The 19,609-nt window shown below is 44.4% G+C and overlaps 1 protein-coding gene across 1 annotated transcript in view; it reads right to left on the reverse strand.

The window, feature by feature from the left end:
* SKAP2 (src kinase associated phosphoprotein 2) overlaps window positions 1-19,609 on the reverse strand; it is an 846,051-nt gene that overhangs the window by 270,310 nt on the left and 556,132 nt on the right. The window contains exon 5 of the mRNA XM_069648220.1: window positions 5,593-5,670. Within this exon, the coding sequence (XP_069504321.1) occupies window positions 5,593-5,670 (78 nt within the window). The remainder of the gene's footprint in view (window positions 1-5,592; window positions 5,671-19,609) is intronic.

A 19,609-nucleotide genomic window follows, 5' to 3' on the forward strand; every position in this document is an offset into this window, starting at 1 on the left:
TTAGGGAAACGTGTGAAGAAATCTAATAGATGCAAGTCACAAACAGTTTACAGGAGCATTTTAAAAGCACATGTTCATGATGCCTTTGCCCTCAATATATGCCAGAATAAAAACCTGTTCACACTGGCTAGGCCTTTACATTTCCATGCTGGCTGCACCAATATATGCCAGTATCCTATATAAGAACATGTTCATGTCTGCTTAGGCATAATACCAGTAATTATACTACAATAAAACATGTCAATATTGATTCTACCAATATATGCTAGTATCCCCATGCTGAAACATACTTGTGTTGGCTTTGCCATTACAAATGCCATGCCACAATATGAAAACATGTCCAAACTGGCTGCACCAAAATGCCAATCTAGCCTCAATAACAAAACAGACAAAATAAAACATAATTCTTGCTCTATCATAGATGCTCAGTAATAAATGACAAGTCACAATAAGAAATAGCTAAAACTAGCTGAACCAAAATTCCGGCCTAGCCACGTAATAGTATGTCATGCTTGCTTTATCAGAGATACCCAGTAAACAATGCTATGGCAAAGAAATAGCTATACTAGCTGTGCCAAAGTGCTAGTCTAGCTACGCCGTAACACGTATCATGCTTGCTTTATTTCAGATACCCATAAAAACGACAAGCCAAAGACATAGCTAAACTGGCCACACCAGAATGACAGTCTAGCCATGTAATAACACTTATCATGCTTCCACTATTAAAAATGCCCAGCAAAATGTGCCATGGCAAAGTAATTGCTAGGCTGTCAGCAACAAACTGCCAGTCTAGCCACGTAATAGCACATCATGCTTGCTTTATCATAGACACCCAGTAATAAATGCCATCCCTAAGAAATAGCTATTCTAGCTGTTCCAAAGTGCCAGTCTAGCATCATCATAACACTTAGCACGATTGCTTTATTTTAGATTCCCATAAAAAACGCCATTGCAAAGAAATTGCTAGACTGGCAGCACCAACATGCCTGTCTAGCTAAGTAATACCACTTACAATGCTTGCGTTATCAAAGATGCCCAGTAATAATTGTATTGACATAGTAAGAAAAGGCTAGACTGGCTGCAGTAAAATGCCAGTCTAGCAAGGTTAGAACACTTATGCTATCATAGATGCTCAGCAAAACAATGACATATCTTCCTCCACCGTCCTGCCCCCTGTCAAAATCAGTGCTCCAGCCCAGCAAACGCATGCATACGCACACACATTTTCACAACATTCACTCATTCATTCACACACTCACCCATCATCATTCAGTTGCTTGTTATACAAGCATACACGCATAGATACACATACATAAACTAAACTTTAGAGTAATTCTTACCTTCTGCCCCGGTCCTGATGCTCCGACCATTGGCGCCTCCCAAAAGCACACCTGCACTGGTAGCGCATACAAGAACCAGGAAGGAAAGATTGCTTCCTGGTTCCAGCACATGTGCGCATGAGCCAGAGCACTTCTAACGCACCACCCCAATCTCTCTGAATGTGTGGGAAGGTGCAGGAGGGCTTCAAATCCACAGTTCCCCAGCCTGCATTCACAATGGGACATAAAAGGCTGAGCAGGCAAAATGCCCAATCCTTTCATGGTCCATTGGACATGCGCCCTGGGGAACAGAAAGTGTCAAATGGAATCCATGTTTCCCTTTGACAGTTTAAGCTGCAGCTCCTGCATAATGGGGGTACAGGGAGGTCGGTGCCCCCTCACCCATTATGGAGGAGCCACCTGTGGCTATTAGCAATAGATTGAGTTTGGTGTGTTTTAAGTTTCCTCGTATAGAACTCATCTTCTGTGTAATCAATGTGTGTTACAACTGAGTATGTACTACTGAGTACTGCCGCCCCAGGCTATTAGCATCAGACTGAATTTTATGTGTAATGAGTTTACTAGCCTAGGACTCATCTCCCCTCTGTAATCAATGTTTGTTACCAGTGAGTAGGGCTGAGTATGTACTACTGAGTATTGCTGGCCCTGACTATTAGCATGAGACTGAGTTTGATGTGCATGTGCTTTACAGAGAGTACAATCCAGTTGACTTTATAAACTCTCGATCACCCAAGTCTTCTTTATTTTCTCAAATCAGTAGCATGTGTCTTCACATTTTTGCTAGATATTGATCACTGCGCGTCCATCAGAGATTGATCGCTGACTTTCCATAATTTATTTTAGTTATTTTGTGTTTTATAAAGCGTCTGATGTGTGAGGGGTAATACCTGGATGCCTTGATCTTGATGAAGGCTGAATCACTTGGGGACCACTTAGGGATTGGTGGCTTGCTGTACACGAGAGCTGTATCACTTAAGATCCAAGAGAGCTTGATCACTTGGTGTCTGCTGTGCAAGATTGATGACTTGCTGTGTACAAGTGCTGGATCACTTGTGCTCCATGGGACCTACATCACGTAAGGTCTTTGATAGGGTAACCACTTACTGTCCATGATGGATGGTCACTTGCTGTCCATGGAAACTGAATCACTTTTGGCCCATGAGAGCTCGAACAATTGCCATTCATGAGGGAAAAATCACTTCTAGTGCCTGATTAATTGATCACTTGCTCTGCACAAGAACTGGAATACTAGCTGTCCAATCACATCTTACATATGAGAGACAGATTGCTTGCTGTGCATGATAACTTGATCTCTTATGCTCCCCATGACCTTGATCACTTGCAGACCATGAGAGATTAAACCCTTACAGTGCATGAGAGCAAGATCACATGTTCTTGGCGAGGGCTGAACCACCCGCTCTCCATGCAAGCTTGGCCATGTGTTGGCCATGAATGCGAGATCACTTGCTGTGCATGAGAGATGGATACCTTCTGGTCCCTGAATAAGGGCTTACTTGCACCCCATGAGAGGTGGATCGCTTGCTGTTCATGGTATAATGAACTCTTCTTGTGCATGAGCAATCTCTGGATGAGAACCCACCCACTTGTGCTCCCTGATACCGTGAGAGACGTATAGTCCATCAGAGATTAATCACTCCCTAAACTGGGGGTCTAGATCATGGGATCCAGATGAGAGCTGAACCACTTGCTGTCATTCAAGTTGGGTCATTTGCTGTTATCCTTTGGAAATAATTACTCTTCCCCAGGGATCTGCAACCTTTGGCTTTCTAGGTGTTTTGGACTACAAATACCATCAGCCCTAGCCAGCAGAGTAAATGATGAGGGATCATAGGAGTCTAGGTCTAAAACCTCTGGGGAGAATAACCCATTCTCAACATTCGTTACAGCAGGAATGTAAAATGCTACTGGTGTTCCAAAGCACCAAAATCATCTGTGCCAGGAGAATTTCAAAGACTGATGGCTCAGCTTTGAGCCATCGCTAGTCTTTCTGGGTTGGACGTGTATTCACTGAGAGTGCTCAGAGAATTGCTGCTCAGAATAAGATGTGAAATATATTTCCCACAGGGCCTCACGAGGTTCCTAGCAACATTACTCTGCTTTAGTACAGTACCTAAACATGTACACGTAATTCAAGAAGACAAGGCAACCCGCATTGAGTAAAGGTCGCATGTGCAGCTAATAGTATGGGTGAGTCACAACAATATTTTCCCATTTGCTTATTCACAGGCAAATAGACATTTTTTTTTAAAGATGTGGAATTGTGTATTCTGAAAGGGGCATCTGTAAGTGTGCATCTGTGTTGCACACAGGGTATGCCCTTTGTTATCCAGCGTGCACATTTGCAAAACATAACATGCGTCGGAGCGTGGCCTCAGATTTGTGAGCACGTCAAAGATTCACAAATGGGCTGAGCTCACAAATGTCTAATTATTCACCTGTTCCTGATTTTAAAGGCACACCTGAATATGCAATGCACAGAAGGGCCATTGTTGACCCTCCTGTGCTCTGCATTCCCTTAGGCGTAGACTGTTGCTACCCCAAATACATTTCTACCATTTGTTTCCGGAGGGGTTATAATGCATTTCCTTTTTAATTGCAATTTACCTTGATGGACCCTTTAAGGCTTGTTTTGGTCAATTCAAGGGGGGGTTGAAGTCTGCTGACATCAGTAGGCTCCAGCAACCCACCATCTTTAACAGAGGTAGTTAATAAATACATAGTTATCAGGCGCACGTGCCTGATACATAGGTGATCAGAGAGAATGGTCTATACAGCGCTATGCGACACAACGTGAAGGTCCCCTTCGTGTGCAAGGTGACCTGTGCATTTCTAAAGCTTGAGCATTTATGCACAGTGGATCATGTGTGCTCTCCAGAGATGCACAATATGTTTGTAATGCGGGTTCAGTGCCATTCGGAAAGTTTGATAAAACATAACGATACAGTCATTTATTTGTATAAAGCCCACTATGCCATTGCATAACACCGTAAATAACCCTTGCCTGCATACATGTTTTTACATTATGCAGTTTGCTTGTTCAGTGCTTTGAGATTTTATTTTAAAAAAGATGATACGACGTTGTTACATCACCAGGCTTTTTTTTTTCGTGGAGATTTTTGCTGAAAATAAAAAAAAACTCATTGAAAAATATGGGTTTGGTGGGTAAGAAGATATAAGTGGTAGGGAGTGGGGAATAGGGACTAGATAATAGGGAAGGAGGGGCTTGGGGGGGGGGGGAACCGGCCAAAATGAAATAAAAAATGTCAATGAGTTTTTTCAGCCCAAAATATTCTGCAAAGAAATCTGTAAAAAAAACGGTTCCAGATAATAATGTCCCTGCAAAAATGTCTCCTGATAAAAAAAATGTGCAGTTTTTTGCGTGCACATTATTACATTGAACATGCAGGGTACACCCCCACAACCTCCGAATTTTACAACGGGAACAGGGGACGTCCAGGCAACCGTCCCCATACATAATGTCGCCATATACAATGTTGCCAATGGATTTTCCTAGCGACATTATGCATGGGGACATTATGCATGTGGACATTATGCATGGGGACATTATGCATGTGGACATTATGCATGGGGACATTATGCATGGGGACATTGTGTATGGGGACATTATGCTTGGGGACATTATGCATGTGGACATTATGTATGTGGACATTATGCATGGGGACATTATGTATGGGGACATTATTACCTGATACCAAAAAAACCTGCCGATCTAAGAACATAGAACCAAAAAGATACACAGTGCTGAAAATCACTATAATCATAAAGCTATGTTCTAAAACACTGATGGGGACTTCAGGACTGTTGATGTCTTCTGGCCTTTTCCTGTTTCATTATGCCACCTCCGCCTGCTATTCCAAGAGCAGATCATAAGAAGCACAACATGTAATCTTCTAAAGCACTTTTGAAATGGGAGTTTGAAAACACCTCCGTTTATAATCCCGAAAGGAATAATAATTTCATTATAATAATAATAATTTGATATGTATATAGCGCTTTAATCCAAAGTGCTATACATAGCACATATTTGCATACATTATTATTACTACCCAATCGAAATTCTCCTACTCTGCATGAAACATTTCACTTGCACATGGGCTCTCCTGAAGGGCCCGGCTGAGGTAGGCCACACCAGACTTACTCCAGTCAGAAGCACAGCTTCCGGGGTTACTCCTGCGGCTTTCCAAGGATTTCCCCAAGACACACACTTTACCTTTTCTCCGTTTTTCCAGGTATCCGCTCTTCAGAACGATCGGGAGGTCTTGAGCCGCAATGGGCGGATACTGGACCCCTACAAGAGAAGGCAAAATAATCGATCGTGAATTGAGTGGCACAATGGAGAACGTGCATGTCGCGGTACAGTGCCACTGCACGGTGAGCACGCTGCTCAGCATGCACGAAACTGTGCACAGCCAGAGTCCTGGCACAACACAGCCAGACCATCACCTCAGCACAAACATATCCCCTGCAATTAGCTGAGAGTGCACTGCATATTGTCTTTCCATAATATTGGCTTGAAAGGTTGGACACCTCTACCATGAACCAAGCACTTGGCTGCCAGTGTAGTGGGGCCGCAGTGAGACTATTGGGCGAATGCAGTGCCAGAATACAGAAGTAGCGCTGGTTGGAAGGGTTGGCATTTTTATTAGATCAAAATGATGTTAGTTAATTATCATGTGTATGTCAAAATCATTGATGGGGTGATACATGTCTTAATATTAGGTGGTTGGGAGATTTTGGAGGAGAGATTATGACCTTAGCCATTCTTAGCCCTGGGGCATCAGCACTCTGATGCCCCAGGGCTAATGCGCTTTACAAATGTAAAAATAAATAAATAAAACACGCACAAGATGAAACAAATTAGCAGAGGAGATTGAGCAGAGGAAGGCTTCCAAAAGCATCCATGCTAAATGTTTTATCTTCTGACAACAAAAAGTGACCGTCAACATGGGGTGAACTTTGGACCAGGTGACTTTCGACAAATACTTTTACGTACCCGCTCAAGGCTGGCATTTTCTTTTTCAAATACATACACGTTTCAAGAGGGTCTCAAAGTCACATCATCTAAATTAGCCTGCTTACGAGAAGCCCTGACAGTGACATATGCAATACAGCCGACGCGGAGTAATACAAATGTGACCCGCTTGCGCTGCCAGACAGTAGCCACGGAAAGAGTGTCCAATATCTGCCCTGGGCATCCATCTTGCTCACCCAGCTGTGCCAGGTCCAGCACCAGCACTCAAGGCTACAGCAGCTCTGTCCCCGGGAGATGATCAAGTGCGCGGCACTCTGCATTAGCTGAATTTCATTTAGACAAGATTAATAAAAGGAAGCCTCGCCGTCTCACAAAAAACATGTGCCGATGAACCTGAAACTGCTTACAAGAAATCAGATGCCCATGCATTCCCAATCATTACCTCAAAAACAAGCATTGCATGGTTTTCAATCGGTGGCTATCAAATAAGCAATATACATGTACTTAGATATATATATCAATATGGTAAGTTGTTACTGGGATTTATAGCACACACTGCTGCCATTTTCATGGTCCAAAAGAGTGAGGGGGCTTGGGTTACTGGGGGCAGAGGGAGGGGGGATTGCAAGATGGCTCTGCTACTGTGTTCATGCATGCACTTCGGAAGTGCACAGATTGTGTGGGTGGGTGTTTTTCTATGTGTTCTGTGTGGAAGGCATAGAAGAGTGGTGGGAAAGCCGCGTCCGCCCAAAACTCTGATGATCCCCCATCATTGACTATGCTGCCTAGAGCTTATGGGTGCTGCAGACCAAAACATCCTGAGGCTGCACGTCACAGCCACTGGCATAGAGGCATTTATGTCCAGATCGGAGCCACGTGCGCCCAGGGTGCTCGTGTGCATTGGCCAGGGCAGTGTATGTATATAAGTTGGTTGTAGAAGTGCTTGTAGTTGGTAGAGAAGGAATTGAAATTGCTATGGGCGAATAATAATAATTTGCATTTATATAGTGCTACGAACCCTCAGGCATCTGAGCGCTGCTTATTATTACCCACGGTGTGTGTTGCTAATTTATGAACCTCGGAAGGATGAACAGCTGAGTTTGGCCCTGCCAGGATTCGAACCTGTGTCAGCAAAACCAAGCACTCTACTCGTTGTGCTATCTGACCTACTCTGGCATAGATGGTCTGCATATTAGTAATGGGGCTTGAAGAAGAGAGTGCTAGTGTTGGAACGAACAATCTAGGATGCCCAGGGGCAAAACACAGTGGGGAAATAATTAAACAAAGACACAATGGGGCAAAAACCAAACCAGGGCAACCAACCCACCCAGCTCGGCAATAGCCAATACAAAAATGATGTAACCTAGGGAAAGGAACTATTTTATTTTAAAACACACACATTTGTGTCAGGAAATGCCAACCAGGCCAGGTTGGAAGGTTTGTTGACATTGTGAGGGCCAGAAGATACCACCTTCATGCAGTACCTTTAGTTGAGAGCAGTTGTCCTATTTATTAGTGTGAGCAGCGGCTAAAATGCTTCTCTGTGGAATGGCAGAATCCAGCTAACCCTGGCCAGATGTATCAGGTGGAAAGAAATGGTTCCACATATTAGTGATTTTTGCTCAATATTGTTTTATTAGTGCCGTTGCTTTGCCTATTTGACGACACAGCACAGGTTTTGCACCTGTAAGAAAACGTTCTCAAGGCTAGACGGTTAAGGTGCATGATATAAAGAGAGAACTGCAACTGTGATCATTCCGGTAAAATAGCACATAGGGCTTCATAACCAGTTTGGCAATAGAGAAACAAAACTGGCGGTAATTCCATTACTGACACTTCTTTGGGCATTAACAGAATTACCACCACTTTTACTGGACCGCTCAATTCAGAATTCAGACGTAAAGTGGAGGATTCAACCCCAATAAAAATGCAGAAGGGGAATCCTCCACTTTACCTTCAAGAATCAGTTGATTGGCCACACTATACGACAGCACTACAGTTCACAGTAAATCTGCCAAAAGCCCCAATGGAGTCCTCTGAACTCCAAATACAAGGACTGACTCTGCCATACCACCACTTGTAATCCTGTGGTAAGCCTGCAGAACTGAGTGGTAGTAATCACTGAATGGTGGTAACGGTAAATGAATTTGGCAGCTAATCGGCAGATTGACGGCCAATTTACAAACTGATAATGAGGCCCTGAGTGCAACGTCCCAATGTGTGACCCATTCATTCTAAACAAGCAAGCACCTTGTTTGCCTCTTGGGCTCCCAAATCGCTGGTGTTCACTTTAAATCCGCAACCAATGAGAGGCAGTGCAGAGCATTAACCCTCTGCCCATCTTAGATATGGGACCGGAAAGGATATCCGGGTGCTCAAAGGAATCCTAAGCCCATCCATTCACACCGGCTAAAAAAGCACAAGGTCTGCGATTAACTAGTCAAAGATCCTCAGGCCCAGGCGACTCACCTGTTCCTGGCCATACTGGCTAGGCTTCAAGAGTGCCGAAGGGAAGACAACAATTCTGTCTGTTACCTCAATCCTCCTGATCAAATGCTGGCAAAAAGGCTCTTCAAGCAGATGCATCCTGCTGGATTGTTAATGCATCATTTAAAGGACAGACGCTGAGACACAGATTCAAGAACTGAGATTCTAGAGTAGGGCATACCATATATGGAACCTCTTGAGTGCACAAGAGGGCCACGTCATGCCTGGGCTACAACAGCCTCCTCCCTACCCTGGCAACCACATAAGATCTCTATCTATCCAGGCTCCACTAAAGACCACCTCTAAGCAGACATTTAACCAGCAGATGTTGCATCCATGGGAGGGCACAGCACCATGAGCATGTCCTGTAGGTTACCTTCCTCTTCCAGACAACCCGTTCCATAGCTTGCTGAAGCACAGTCCCAATGGTCAGAGAGAGTAGGTACCACTGAAAGAGGCTGATAGGAACTAAAGATGGAAGAAGAGCGGCGCTCGAAGTGCAAGGCAGCAATGTTGATGTGCAACTCTAAAATCAATGAAGTTGAGCTCAATGCGCGGTCCGTGGGGCATCTTCGAGTGTAGGTCTGATGTGAGGGAGTATCCAAGAAGAAGATGGACTGCGGACATGACCGACGCACTAGAGGCAACCATATTGGCCAATGTTTGTAGGGCCCTGCTTCCTTTCGACAATGGTTTCAAGATTCTTAAGACAACAGTGACAACCAAATGCCATGGACACCATCATGCAATAGGGCATCAGCTTAAGGAATCGGAGGGCATGAAAGTAGCCCAAGCAAAGATGTGAAGCAAATGAAACACTAAAGAGTACGCAATAAGAAACAATTGTAAGAATTGGAGAAATATCAACAGAGCCCTCAAACGGCTGCTTCGTTGGGTCGATTAAGTCTTATAAATCTAGGCCAAAAGACCTCCAAAACAACATGTAGAAATAAGGACTGGAAACCCTTGAAACCTCGTACACAAATATAATTCATTATAGAAACTAAAGAATGAGATTAAAACACATTTGACTCAAGGATAACCCCAGAATGTTTATCCTGGAAATATATTTTGTCTCTAAAATGGGCAATGCTAACAAAATAAAAGCTGGGAAAAGTGAAAAAAGGTATTTTCCATACAATGGGCACAGGTACATGGCAGGAGGCATACCATTCAGTGTTTCTACCCCCTAGATGGGAGAAGCCCAATGGCGGGTAGAAATTCAGGGTACAGAGAATTAAATATGAATAAATAAAATCTAATAGTTACAATACAGGCTAGGCAAATAACCATGAAATAGCTTGAATGAGGCTTCAATCATATAAATCTGATATACAGCTGACAACCTGCCGAGAGTGGGGGACTGCCCAGAAAAGGTTCAGAGCTGAATGGTGGTCAAATGACTGCCTCCCAATGCAAGTGAAACCGAGTCGCAGGTACACCTCGTATTCTTGCCCTTCCTTGTTTACTGTTGCCCTCATTTCTGGGACCACAAAACCTTATTCATTCATTTATATATTTCCATTAGGAAAGCGCTCCAAAACCGGATGTATCTTACAGTTCTGTTCATTAAAATCCTGTGTTAAGACTGACAAGAAGCTTCATGGTTACCCTCAAATTCAATATGGGATTCATATCGATCATCCTGACGTTCAATACCTCTGAAACCCAACCAGGTAGGGACGTCATTTCACCAAAATGCCAGGGGGAGCGGATGTGAAATCACATGACCCTTGACCTCTTCTGACATCACCCGAAGTGATGTCATTTGACCTCACCCTGAAGTGACATCACAGGAAGCGATGGAACACAACCTTTTACCCCTTGACAAAACAGGAAGTGGCATCACATTGCATTGTTCCTAAGTACATTATGAAAAATAGGGTTACAATATCACTGTAACGTGATAAACATTTCATACAAGAATGCATCAGCAGAAAAATAACATGCTATGACAGCAACTTGCACAAAGCTAAATACATAGTCCGAAATGGATGCTTATTCTACTTTAAATGCTTTTTGGAGCATTTTGTCTGCATTGTGAATTTGAGGTGTTTAAGAACAGACTAAATCAGTGACTCACCCAATTAAGCGTACCTGAAATAAATCTTTAATGAGTCTAGCAATTATTGGGCCTCATTACGAACCAGGCGGTAAGGGGTTTACGGCAGCGTAAACAGCGCCGACCCTTACCGCCTGAGTACGAGGTCCCTTAGCGCCATGGCGGATTTAACACCTGCTTTTAGCAGGTGTTAAAATCCATGGCGCTAAGGGACCATGGAGTTAATTACGCCACCGTAATTTACGGTGGTGTAATTAGCGCCTTCCCCACTCCCATTATGCCCTATGGGGCAAAAATGGGAATGGGGAAGGGTAAATGGGGATTGGGGACTTACCGCCCCGCCAAGGTCGGAATGGGGCGGTAAGTCCGCCAACCACCATGGCGTAAACATAGTTTACGCCATGGTGGTAAAGTCACGGCCCAGGCGGTAACTTACCGCCTGGGTCGTAATGAGGCCCATTGTATAGAATTCCACAAATACAAATTATTTGTTATTCCTATTCTTTCTTATTTAGGGTCACTGCTCAAAGTGTTACACCTGTGGAACTCCATTTTTTTAAGAAGCCTGAATAAGGAAGCCAGCTACTCTAGAAATAAAGAGCCACATGGCATCGGCCACAACCCAGGAGATTCTTTGCAAAACATTTTTTTAAAAAAGAAGTTCTTTTCCCTGGGTTTTTTAGGGGTAGCAAGGGAGACCACAGGGGTCACAAGTGTGACCCCTGGCGACCCCTAAATGACGTGCCTGCAACCAGGCTCATATAACCTCCCATGTCTCAGCAGTTACACTATCCTGTCTGAAGTGTACTAATAATGTCTGTGACAAAGGCAGCACCATAACATCATCCCAGGGGGTGAAGAAAGCTGCCCTACTACTAGCGGCCTATTTGCTTGTAACTGGTTACGGGCAGGATACCCGGAGTCCCCCTACCCATAGCTCAGAGAAGTGACAAATGAGCAATGAGGCCCCTGTCTCATCCCCTCCTTCACTCCTTTATGAGCTGCATGAATTGTTTTGTGCAAAAAAAAGCACTCTCATTTTGGGTGGTTCGAGTGCCACACACCTTTCAGGCTTCCCCGAATATTCGTCTGGGGAAGTTCAGTGTTACCCTAGGACATGTTCCCCTGTCCTACAGGGCCCTGGTAGGCCCCTGAATGGCATTGGGGCATGCTAAATGTATTTTTCTATTTCCACCGCTCTTGTGCTGGGAACACTGGGAATAGACAACGGTATCAAACATTCTCAGGGTGATGGTCGTGGGGATGTGAGGTAGTGCGTTGCTCAGGCGAGGCTGGTTCACACCTTCAAACTTGCCCCACAGAATTTCGCAGATCCCAAACTTTTGGATCAGTGACCAGTGAAACAAACTACCTCTGTATCTTGAAACAAACTAGAAAGATCCAGGAGGATGTTTTCTATATCAAAACATAGAAGGAAACAGATAATGACTACTCAGGAGTCAGTCTAGAAACCCACAAAACATACATTTATCACTACCCCGTCTTTAAAAAAACTCATGGAATATTCAAAAGGCTTTGGCTACTACTCTCTGATCTTGTATTTGACCATATACAAGGAAGAACACGGAGAATGAGGTATCCACAGACAACTAGACACAGTATGTTGAACCGCATGACCAATTTTACCCTCGCCTGTCAGGCCTAAGACCCATAAGTAGAATTGAAATCACTATAAGAAATAACCTCCTCATCCTCTTGGATGGTGTTCACTCAAAGGCAATGATGCTTTTACACTTCACTGCAGCTTATAGTGAGCTATACCGTGTGTGGCAAAGTCCCAGCAAGATAATGGATGCTGGACTCGTGGGATCCTCTGACCAGCACAACTGGGTTCCCGCACTAAGGCATGGAGCAGTCACAGGAGTGTGTCCACATTGACAAACACAAATAGCCATCATGGGAAGAGGGATACGTACACAGCTCTTGAGGATACCTCCAAGCATTGCATTGATACTTCCAGCTCCTTAGCCAGAGCCAAACACTGAGCATAGCAATTAATGCCTTCACTTTAAGAGAACAAAGATGCAACATTCTGAATTCACGGAAAATGGGTAACCCCCTTTCTTTCTTCAGCACGGCTGCTGAAGGAAACATGTTCTACCATGAGTCAGACCAGCCTAGACTGTGGGAGTACAGTGGATACAAAGTTGCATTCGACATACAAAGAGAATTGAATTAAGCAAGCGTGCCTTATTGTCATGAAACAAAAGACAAAACAAGCCAACACTGTTCTCCTGCTCCCACTAGTATAACTGGGATTACAAAGTTGCAATTTCCTTGTGACAGAAGAGTTATAGTCACACTGAATAGCTCCCCTTGCTTTTCAAAGGGTTTCATGACTTCTAATGTACATGCATTAGAATACAGAGAACCCCAGTTTCAATGAGGCAATGTCAGCAGGCCTCAAAAGGGGAGTGAAGGAGGCCTCACACATGTCCATTGCAATTTATGAATCCACAATGGTGTTAAGCCATTGTGTAAGCTAGGGCAAACCCTCTTTCATCCCACAGGACACAGACATATGGCCCAATAACAGACTAGTCCAGCATACACAAGTGCAATCCATGCCCCTAAGCACCACCCAAGAAGAGGAGAGACCAGGCTATAAAAGCCAGCTGCCGCCGTTAAAGAGCCTTGGGCGTTTGAGAAGCAACTAGAGGAAGGCAATTGGGGGAGATTGGAGAGCTAGGGGTCTATTTAGAGGAAAGCTGGAGGAGAGAGCTGGATATTGGAAGAAAAGTTACATTGGAGGAGAAATATTACCATCTAGAGCGAGTTGCTGAAGAGGATTGATGCATACCGTTAAGGATGGTGGAAGGAGAATTGGGACCATCTGGACAGAGTTGTTGGAGAGCAAGTGTTCAGGGGATTGGAAGGAGAAGTGTTATCAGGGGGAGAGAGAGAGTGATATTGGTGAAGTTGGAGGGAGAGTATTGAGGGGGTTGGAAGGGAAATGTACACCATCTGGAGAGAATCATTTGGGAATTTGGAAATATAATTGGTACCATCAGGATAGAGAGCTGTTAAAGGAGGTTGGTGTTAGAGTCTTGAGGAGGTTTGAATGAGAAGAGCTACCACATGCAAAGAGTTATTGGGAGGGTTGGAGCGGAAAAGTCATTTAGAGTGAAAAAGTCGAGGAAGATGAAGGAGAGAAGACATACCATCTGAGGAGGAAGACAGAGAAAATCTAGTGGGGGAGATAAGACTGGAAGACCTGAGAATGTCGAAGGAAATCAAGCAACTCTACGAGCCAGCAAGACCAGGGAGGTTGCAGTGGACCAGGTCATCCCAGGGAAGACTTCAGATGTAGGAATAGGCATAAGGTAGTGAACTCTCACAGAGTGACAGGGAAGCTATGGCAGTAGTAGCAAGGAGGGGAGTGTTTTGGGACTAGAACCGAAGAATAGGGAGGTGTCCGGGTACTCCCCAAGCACAAACCTGAAAAATCCTGGGCAAGTGTATGAGGCTTGGGAACAATCCACCTTTGCCTGTGACTGCTGAGCAGAACGTACGGATCTTCCAAGCCAGAAAGGTGGCTGTATGAGAGGACATTTACCACACACTCTATTGTTTTATATACCATGATTTCCAAATATCTAAGTTTTTGACAACCTCTAATTTCTTGTTATTAAAATACCCATTAAAACTAGGTTTATATTTGAATTTTCCGGGAGGATTTATAACTAAAACCTTTGATTTAGAAACCATCAGCCTTAGGTCCTGATCATTCAAGTATCCATATAAAACATTCAATGATCTCTGCAGGTGGATAGAGGTAAGATCACATAAAACAATATCCTCAAGACGGTGGACACATATACTACCCAGCTTCACAAGACTTTTTGCAAAACCATACCCAAATCACCTATATATTTATATTAAATAAAAAGGGAACTAAAATGCAACCCTGGCGTAGGCCATGTGGGTATCAATCCATCTAGTAAAAGTGTATTTTTGGTCAATTCTGACCTTAACTCTTGTATCGGTGCGAAGTGCTTCTAAAATACTCACTAGAGTATTATAACCCCAAATGCAAAGCCATAAAAGTGCACTCATCTACCACATTTGCCTCTGTGAGAGTGCAGTGGTAAGGCTTGGGCACAATGGTGACATATTTTTGGGTAGAAACCTTTATTATATGAAAAAGGGCTTAAAATGCCCTTCTGTCCCTAAAACTAAGAGAGCTTTCCCTGCCTTTAAGAAAACTAAGGAAATTGTCAAAAACCTCCAAATCATAAAGTCTGTCACTGTTGTGTCTCGAAAAAGCCTAATTCTGTCCCTAACACTAATAACCTAAACCAACTGTGCAAGAATGATCTCTTCCTAAAGTAAAGTTTCCTTTGTAAATCCAACCAACAGAAAAGTTTGTAGTCATTTGGGTAATCAGAACTGGTGAGAATGAATAAATATTCACAAATATAGTAGTTGAAGGTTAGGGTCGTAATCCTTTCTCCTAGATTCCTTGTAGTATTCTTAGTAGATATAACCAATAGAAAAGTTCCCAGTCTCTTGGAAATTCACAAGTGGCAAAGGAAAAGAAATGTTCAAAACTGTCGGACTCCAAGGTTAGGGTCGTAATCCTTTCCCCTAGAATCCTTCTTGTAGGTTTTCTCTCCTTTTGGGGCCTCTTAAGACTGCACTTTCCTTCTGGGTTCTCTCAGGCCTGTACTTGCTTAACCAAATGTCAATAGGCAGTTCACAAGAATATACTCCTTTTGCTTCTCCTTTTTATCCTACCATCTTGGCAAACTCCTTTTGGCCAAGTGTAGGATTTCTTTGCACAATGTATCCTTGACTTATTTTGGGTGCGGGTCCCAGATTTGCAGCATTCCGAATGGCTTGGTTTCTTCCTTACCAAGCAAAGGTCCTCTCACGGACTGTTCCTCTTTTGGGTGCAACCCCCAGATTTGCAATATAAATGGTTGCTTCACTCTCCTGCCAAGTAGGTATCTGTTCATATTTTGATGCGATTCGCAGACTCACAATATTCAAACCAGCTTGGTATTCTCTGCTTCCAAGCCTTTGTCGTCTCGTGCAAGTTCCAGACTCGTAACATTCACAGTTGCTTGGTTTACTCTCCTGCCAAGCAACAGTCCCAACATGGACTATCTCTTTTTGGGTACAGGTCCCAGACTCGCAATGTTCTGTTTGGCTTTGTATGAGTTTCACAAATGGGTGCAGGTCTCAGACTTGCAATATTTGGCTTGGCTTTTGTTTCTGTTTCTCATGTGGGTGTGTGTCCCAGACTTGCAATTCGTTCCCAAGGTCCCAGGCTCTCTTAATCCGGATTCCACCTTCACCCTCTTGCTACCCCAGAACTCCAGCACTGCTCTGGTAACCCATGTACCTGTTTGCTAACTTCTAGTAGGTACCAGTATTTCTCGAGCTGCATCTCTGGTAGCTCGGAGCACATTCAGGGCTTAGTCGCAGTCGGCAGTGGATTTCTGGTGTCTGCTTCACCCCAGCGGTGCGTCCTCTCTCCTGGATGCTTTGCTGATGCTCTGCTGGTGCTCTGGATGCCTGTAGATTCAACACGACAGCAACGCGAGGAGCCCTTGCTTCTTGGACCTTGCTCTTGTTCTCCACCTCCACTCTTGGCTTCCCTCCTGCTGGCTCTACTGCCTTTTGCCACTGCACGGCTCACCGGTTTCCTCCTTCGATGATTGCTTTCCTGATGCATTTCAGCTGTGGGATGTTTAAACTGCCGCATTGGAAAAGGGTGTTGCTTTGGGCCAATCATGCACATTGAGAAGCTAGAGAACTCACTCTCCTTCTCCAGAGTGATCCTTGGGCTCCTGATCATAATCTTCTTCTCAGTCATTGAGAAGCCAGAGTGCTCCTTCTGTTTCTCCATAGTGATCCTTGGACTACTGGCCATCTTCTTCTTCTTCTCAGTACATGCCATAGAGTCAGATGTAACATATTTCACATTCTCTAATGGTTCAGTCTTGTGAAGTAAATTAAGTTATAGGTAGTAGGGCCATTAGCAGAATACCTTGCATTCTCTGATGTTTGAATTGTGTCAAGTACACAGGTATTCCAATACTTCAAATAGAGCCATATGCAGTATACTTTGCCTTCTCTGATGTCTTAAAGTTGTCAAGTATATTAGGGCCAGGGGGACTATTGTACTGTGGACGCACAACACTGACCCTATGAGAAGGGATGAAATCCTCAGATTTGTCGCTCCTGTCACCCTATAAATAGCATGTATCCCCTCTTCTGCCTTCATTTAACCATAAGAGATACTTGTGAAACTTCTATAGTCACCCTAAATAGCCGCCAAATTTGCAAATGTTATATCTATGTGTTTCTTTTCTGTGATGAAACCTCAAGAGCTGACTGCTCTCTATTGCCTGTACAGTACGTGAGCAAATTATTGTGAAAATAAATAGGTATTCTGTTGGTTCTAGGGCATGTAATTATAAATTATGTTTCTTGAATACACAGCACTTTATCACCCAAAGAATTCTGATCCGGGTTGTATACAGATGCATAAATAAATAAATAAATGAACAAATAAGCAAGTAAGTAAGTAAGTAAATAAATAAATAAATAAATATCAGCATCTGCAGACAGGCCCTGCCTCTTCTCTAGCTCTAGCCTGTATTCACCTTAGCTGAAGTTGTGGTAGCTGGTAGCTGGTTATCTGACCCCACATAAACGTTCTCAAAGTCTTTTCCAAGGTTTGGCCTGCTATAGTAGTTCACACAAAGAAAAAGAAAACAAATTCTCTCAATTTTCCTCTTGGCCAAAGCAGCAGCCTTGGCAGACAATTTGAACAGTTTCTATTTTATCCCATCTCTTCGGATGTAATCTTCTTGTTAGAAGTGTCAGGTTCGCCTGACCTGGGTTGGTAGGTACACAACAAACTCTCTCCCACTCGAGGAGTATTTCTATTCTCAGCCTCTCATGCCCTGGTTGTCGGTTCTATCAACCCCTCCTGGGTTATTCAGATTCTCAGCCCTGGGTGGGAAACCAGATTCTCCAACCCTACGTTGATGTTCTGTTTCCTCACCCCATCCTAAGGTATGTAAATTCTCAGCCTAGCGTGGGCTACGGACCTGTTCAGCCTGGCTTTTCTTCTCAGTTTGTTCTCCTTTTTGTGGGAATAGAGATTCTCAACCCAGCGTGAGCTACGGGTCTGCTCAGCCCTGCTTTCCTTCTTACTTATTTTCCCTGCTAGTGGGGTGGGCAGGTTCTGAGCCCAGCATGGACTATGGGTCTCCTCAATCCAGCTTTATTTATCACTTGCTCCCCTTCTCTTGGTGTAGGCTAGTTCTCAGTCCAGCGGGGGCTACGTTTTGGCTTCACCAGCCTCCACCTGCTCCCTGTAGGATGCCACAAACCTGCTTTCCAGGGGTGATGCTCGCTAGGGTAGGTGGTCTCCTTGGTCAGTGCAGGCCCGCGTTCTTGACCTGGCTTTTGTCTGTGTGGTCAGGTCTCTCACGTCTATTCTTCCCCTCTGGGATTTCCGGGTCAGACCGGTAGGATGCTGATACTCTGTCTCTGGCGTGGCTTTACTTTAGCCTCGGTGGCTCCTAGCTCATCGGTCTCCCCACCTTTGTAAAAGCAGCAGCATTCCATGGGCTGTCTTGGGTTTCCACCCACCACGCCAACTGTGTGGCTCTTCTCATGTTCATTCTGCAAGGACCAGGCTTCACAAGCTGGCGTATCTCACTCTCCGGCTGATTCTCACTTCCTTTGTTGGCGTCCAAGTATCTTTATGTTCCTACCTGCAATGGATCGGAGATTTCATTGGCTTCAGCGTTTATGAGAGGATGGCAACAAATACAGGTCAGAAACCAGGCCATCCGCTTTGAAAAGGCCCCGTCAATAATTGCCCATGTTCAACTCCCATATAAACATCAAACACTTGGGACTAAAGAAGGTGGAATAAAATCTTAACTTGGGTGGGCATTCCTTGTCTCAAAAAGGCGGGTGCACTCCCAGTGGGATCCTGATTGCTCTGTCCTCTAAGGAGGGTATTGCGTGGCAGGCTCACCATCCTAGTCCCAAAAGGGGTGGCTCCCGGTTGGGAGAAGAGACACATTCCCTGGATATGTCCCAATGGACAAAGGCGTAAAGGTTTTAGGGAGGCTAATGGGCAGGTATTGACATACTCCTGGCCCAGTGCTGCTAGGCCTAGCCTCCAGATACCAAGCCCTGGGTAAATATTCTGTCCAGGCTCCATTGGCCAGAAGGGAGGATTGAAGAACCTGTCAGGGGATAGGGCACAGGAGTCATTCCCTTTTATCCAGGAATAAACCCTGGCAGTGTAAGGAAGGACAGTAAAGGGAGAAGGGTTCTCAGCCTGGCAACAGTAACTGGAGTGCAGCATGGCAAGTGTGTGGTGGGGGTGGGGCGTGTGCCTAGCTTTAACAGATAGAAAAGAAAGTGAAATACATACAGACATACTGTGATGAGGCCAGTAGTCAGAGAGGTTAGTGTAAGGAATTGAATGGTACTGGGTGAAAGGTGGGTGCTTGAGTTTGTGGGAGTAGGAGAAGGCCAGAAAGAGTAGTAGTGGGCAGAGGAGAGTAGTAAAAGGATGTGAGTAGTAGTGTTAGGGAGGAGAGTGAGTGTGTGGAGGAGGGGACTAGCAGTTTGGAGGAGGGGATTACCAGTGGGAAAGAGGAGTAGAAGTGCAGTGGGAGGGGAAATAACATCAAAGGGTAGAGGCGA

This window comes from Ambystoma mexicanum, chromosome 2q (genome assembly GCF_040938575.1).
Source record: "Ambystoma mexicanum isolate Mex_15411 chromosome 2q, UKY_AmexF1_1, whole genome shotgun sequence".
Taxonomy (NCBI): domain Eukaryota; kingdom Metazoa; phylum Chordata; class Amphibia; order Caudata; family Ambystomatidae; genus Ambystoma; species Ambystoma mexicanum.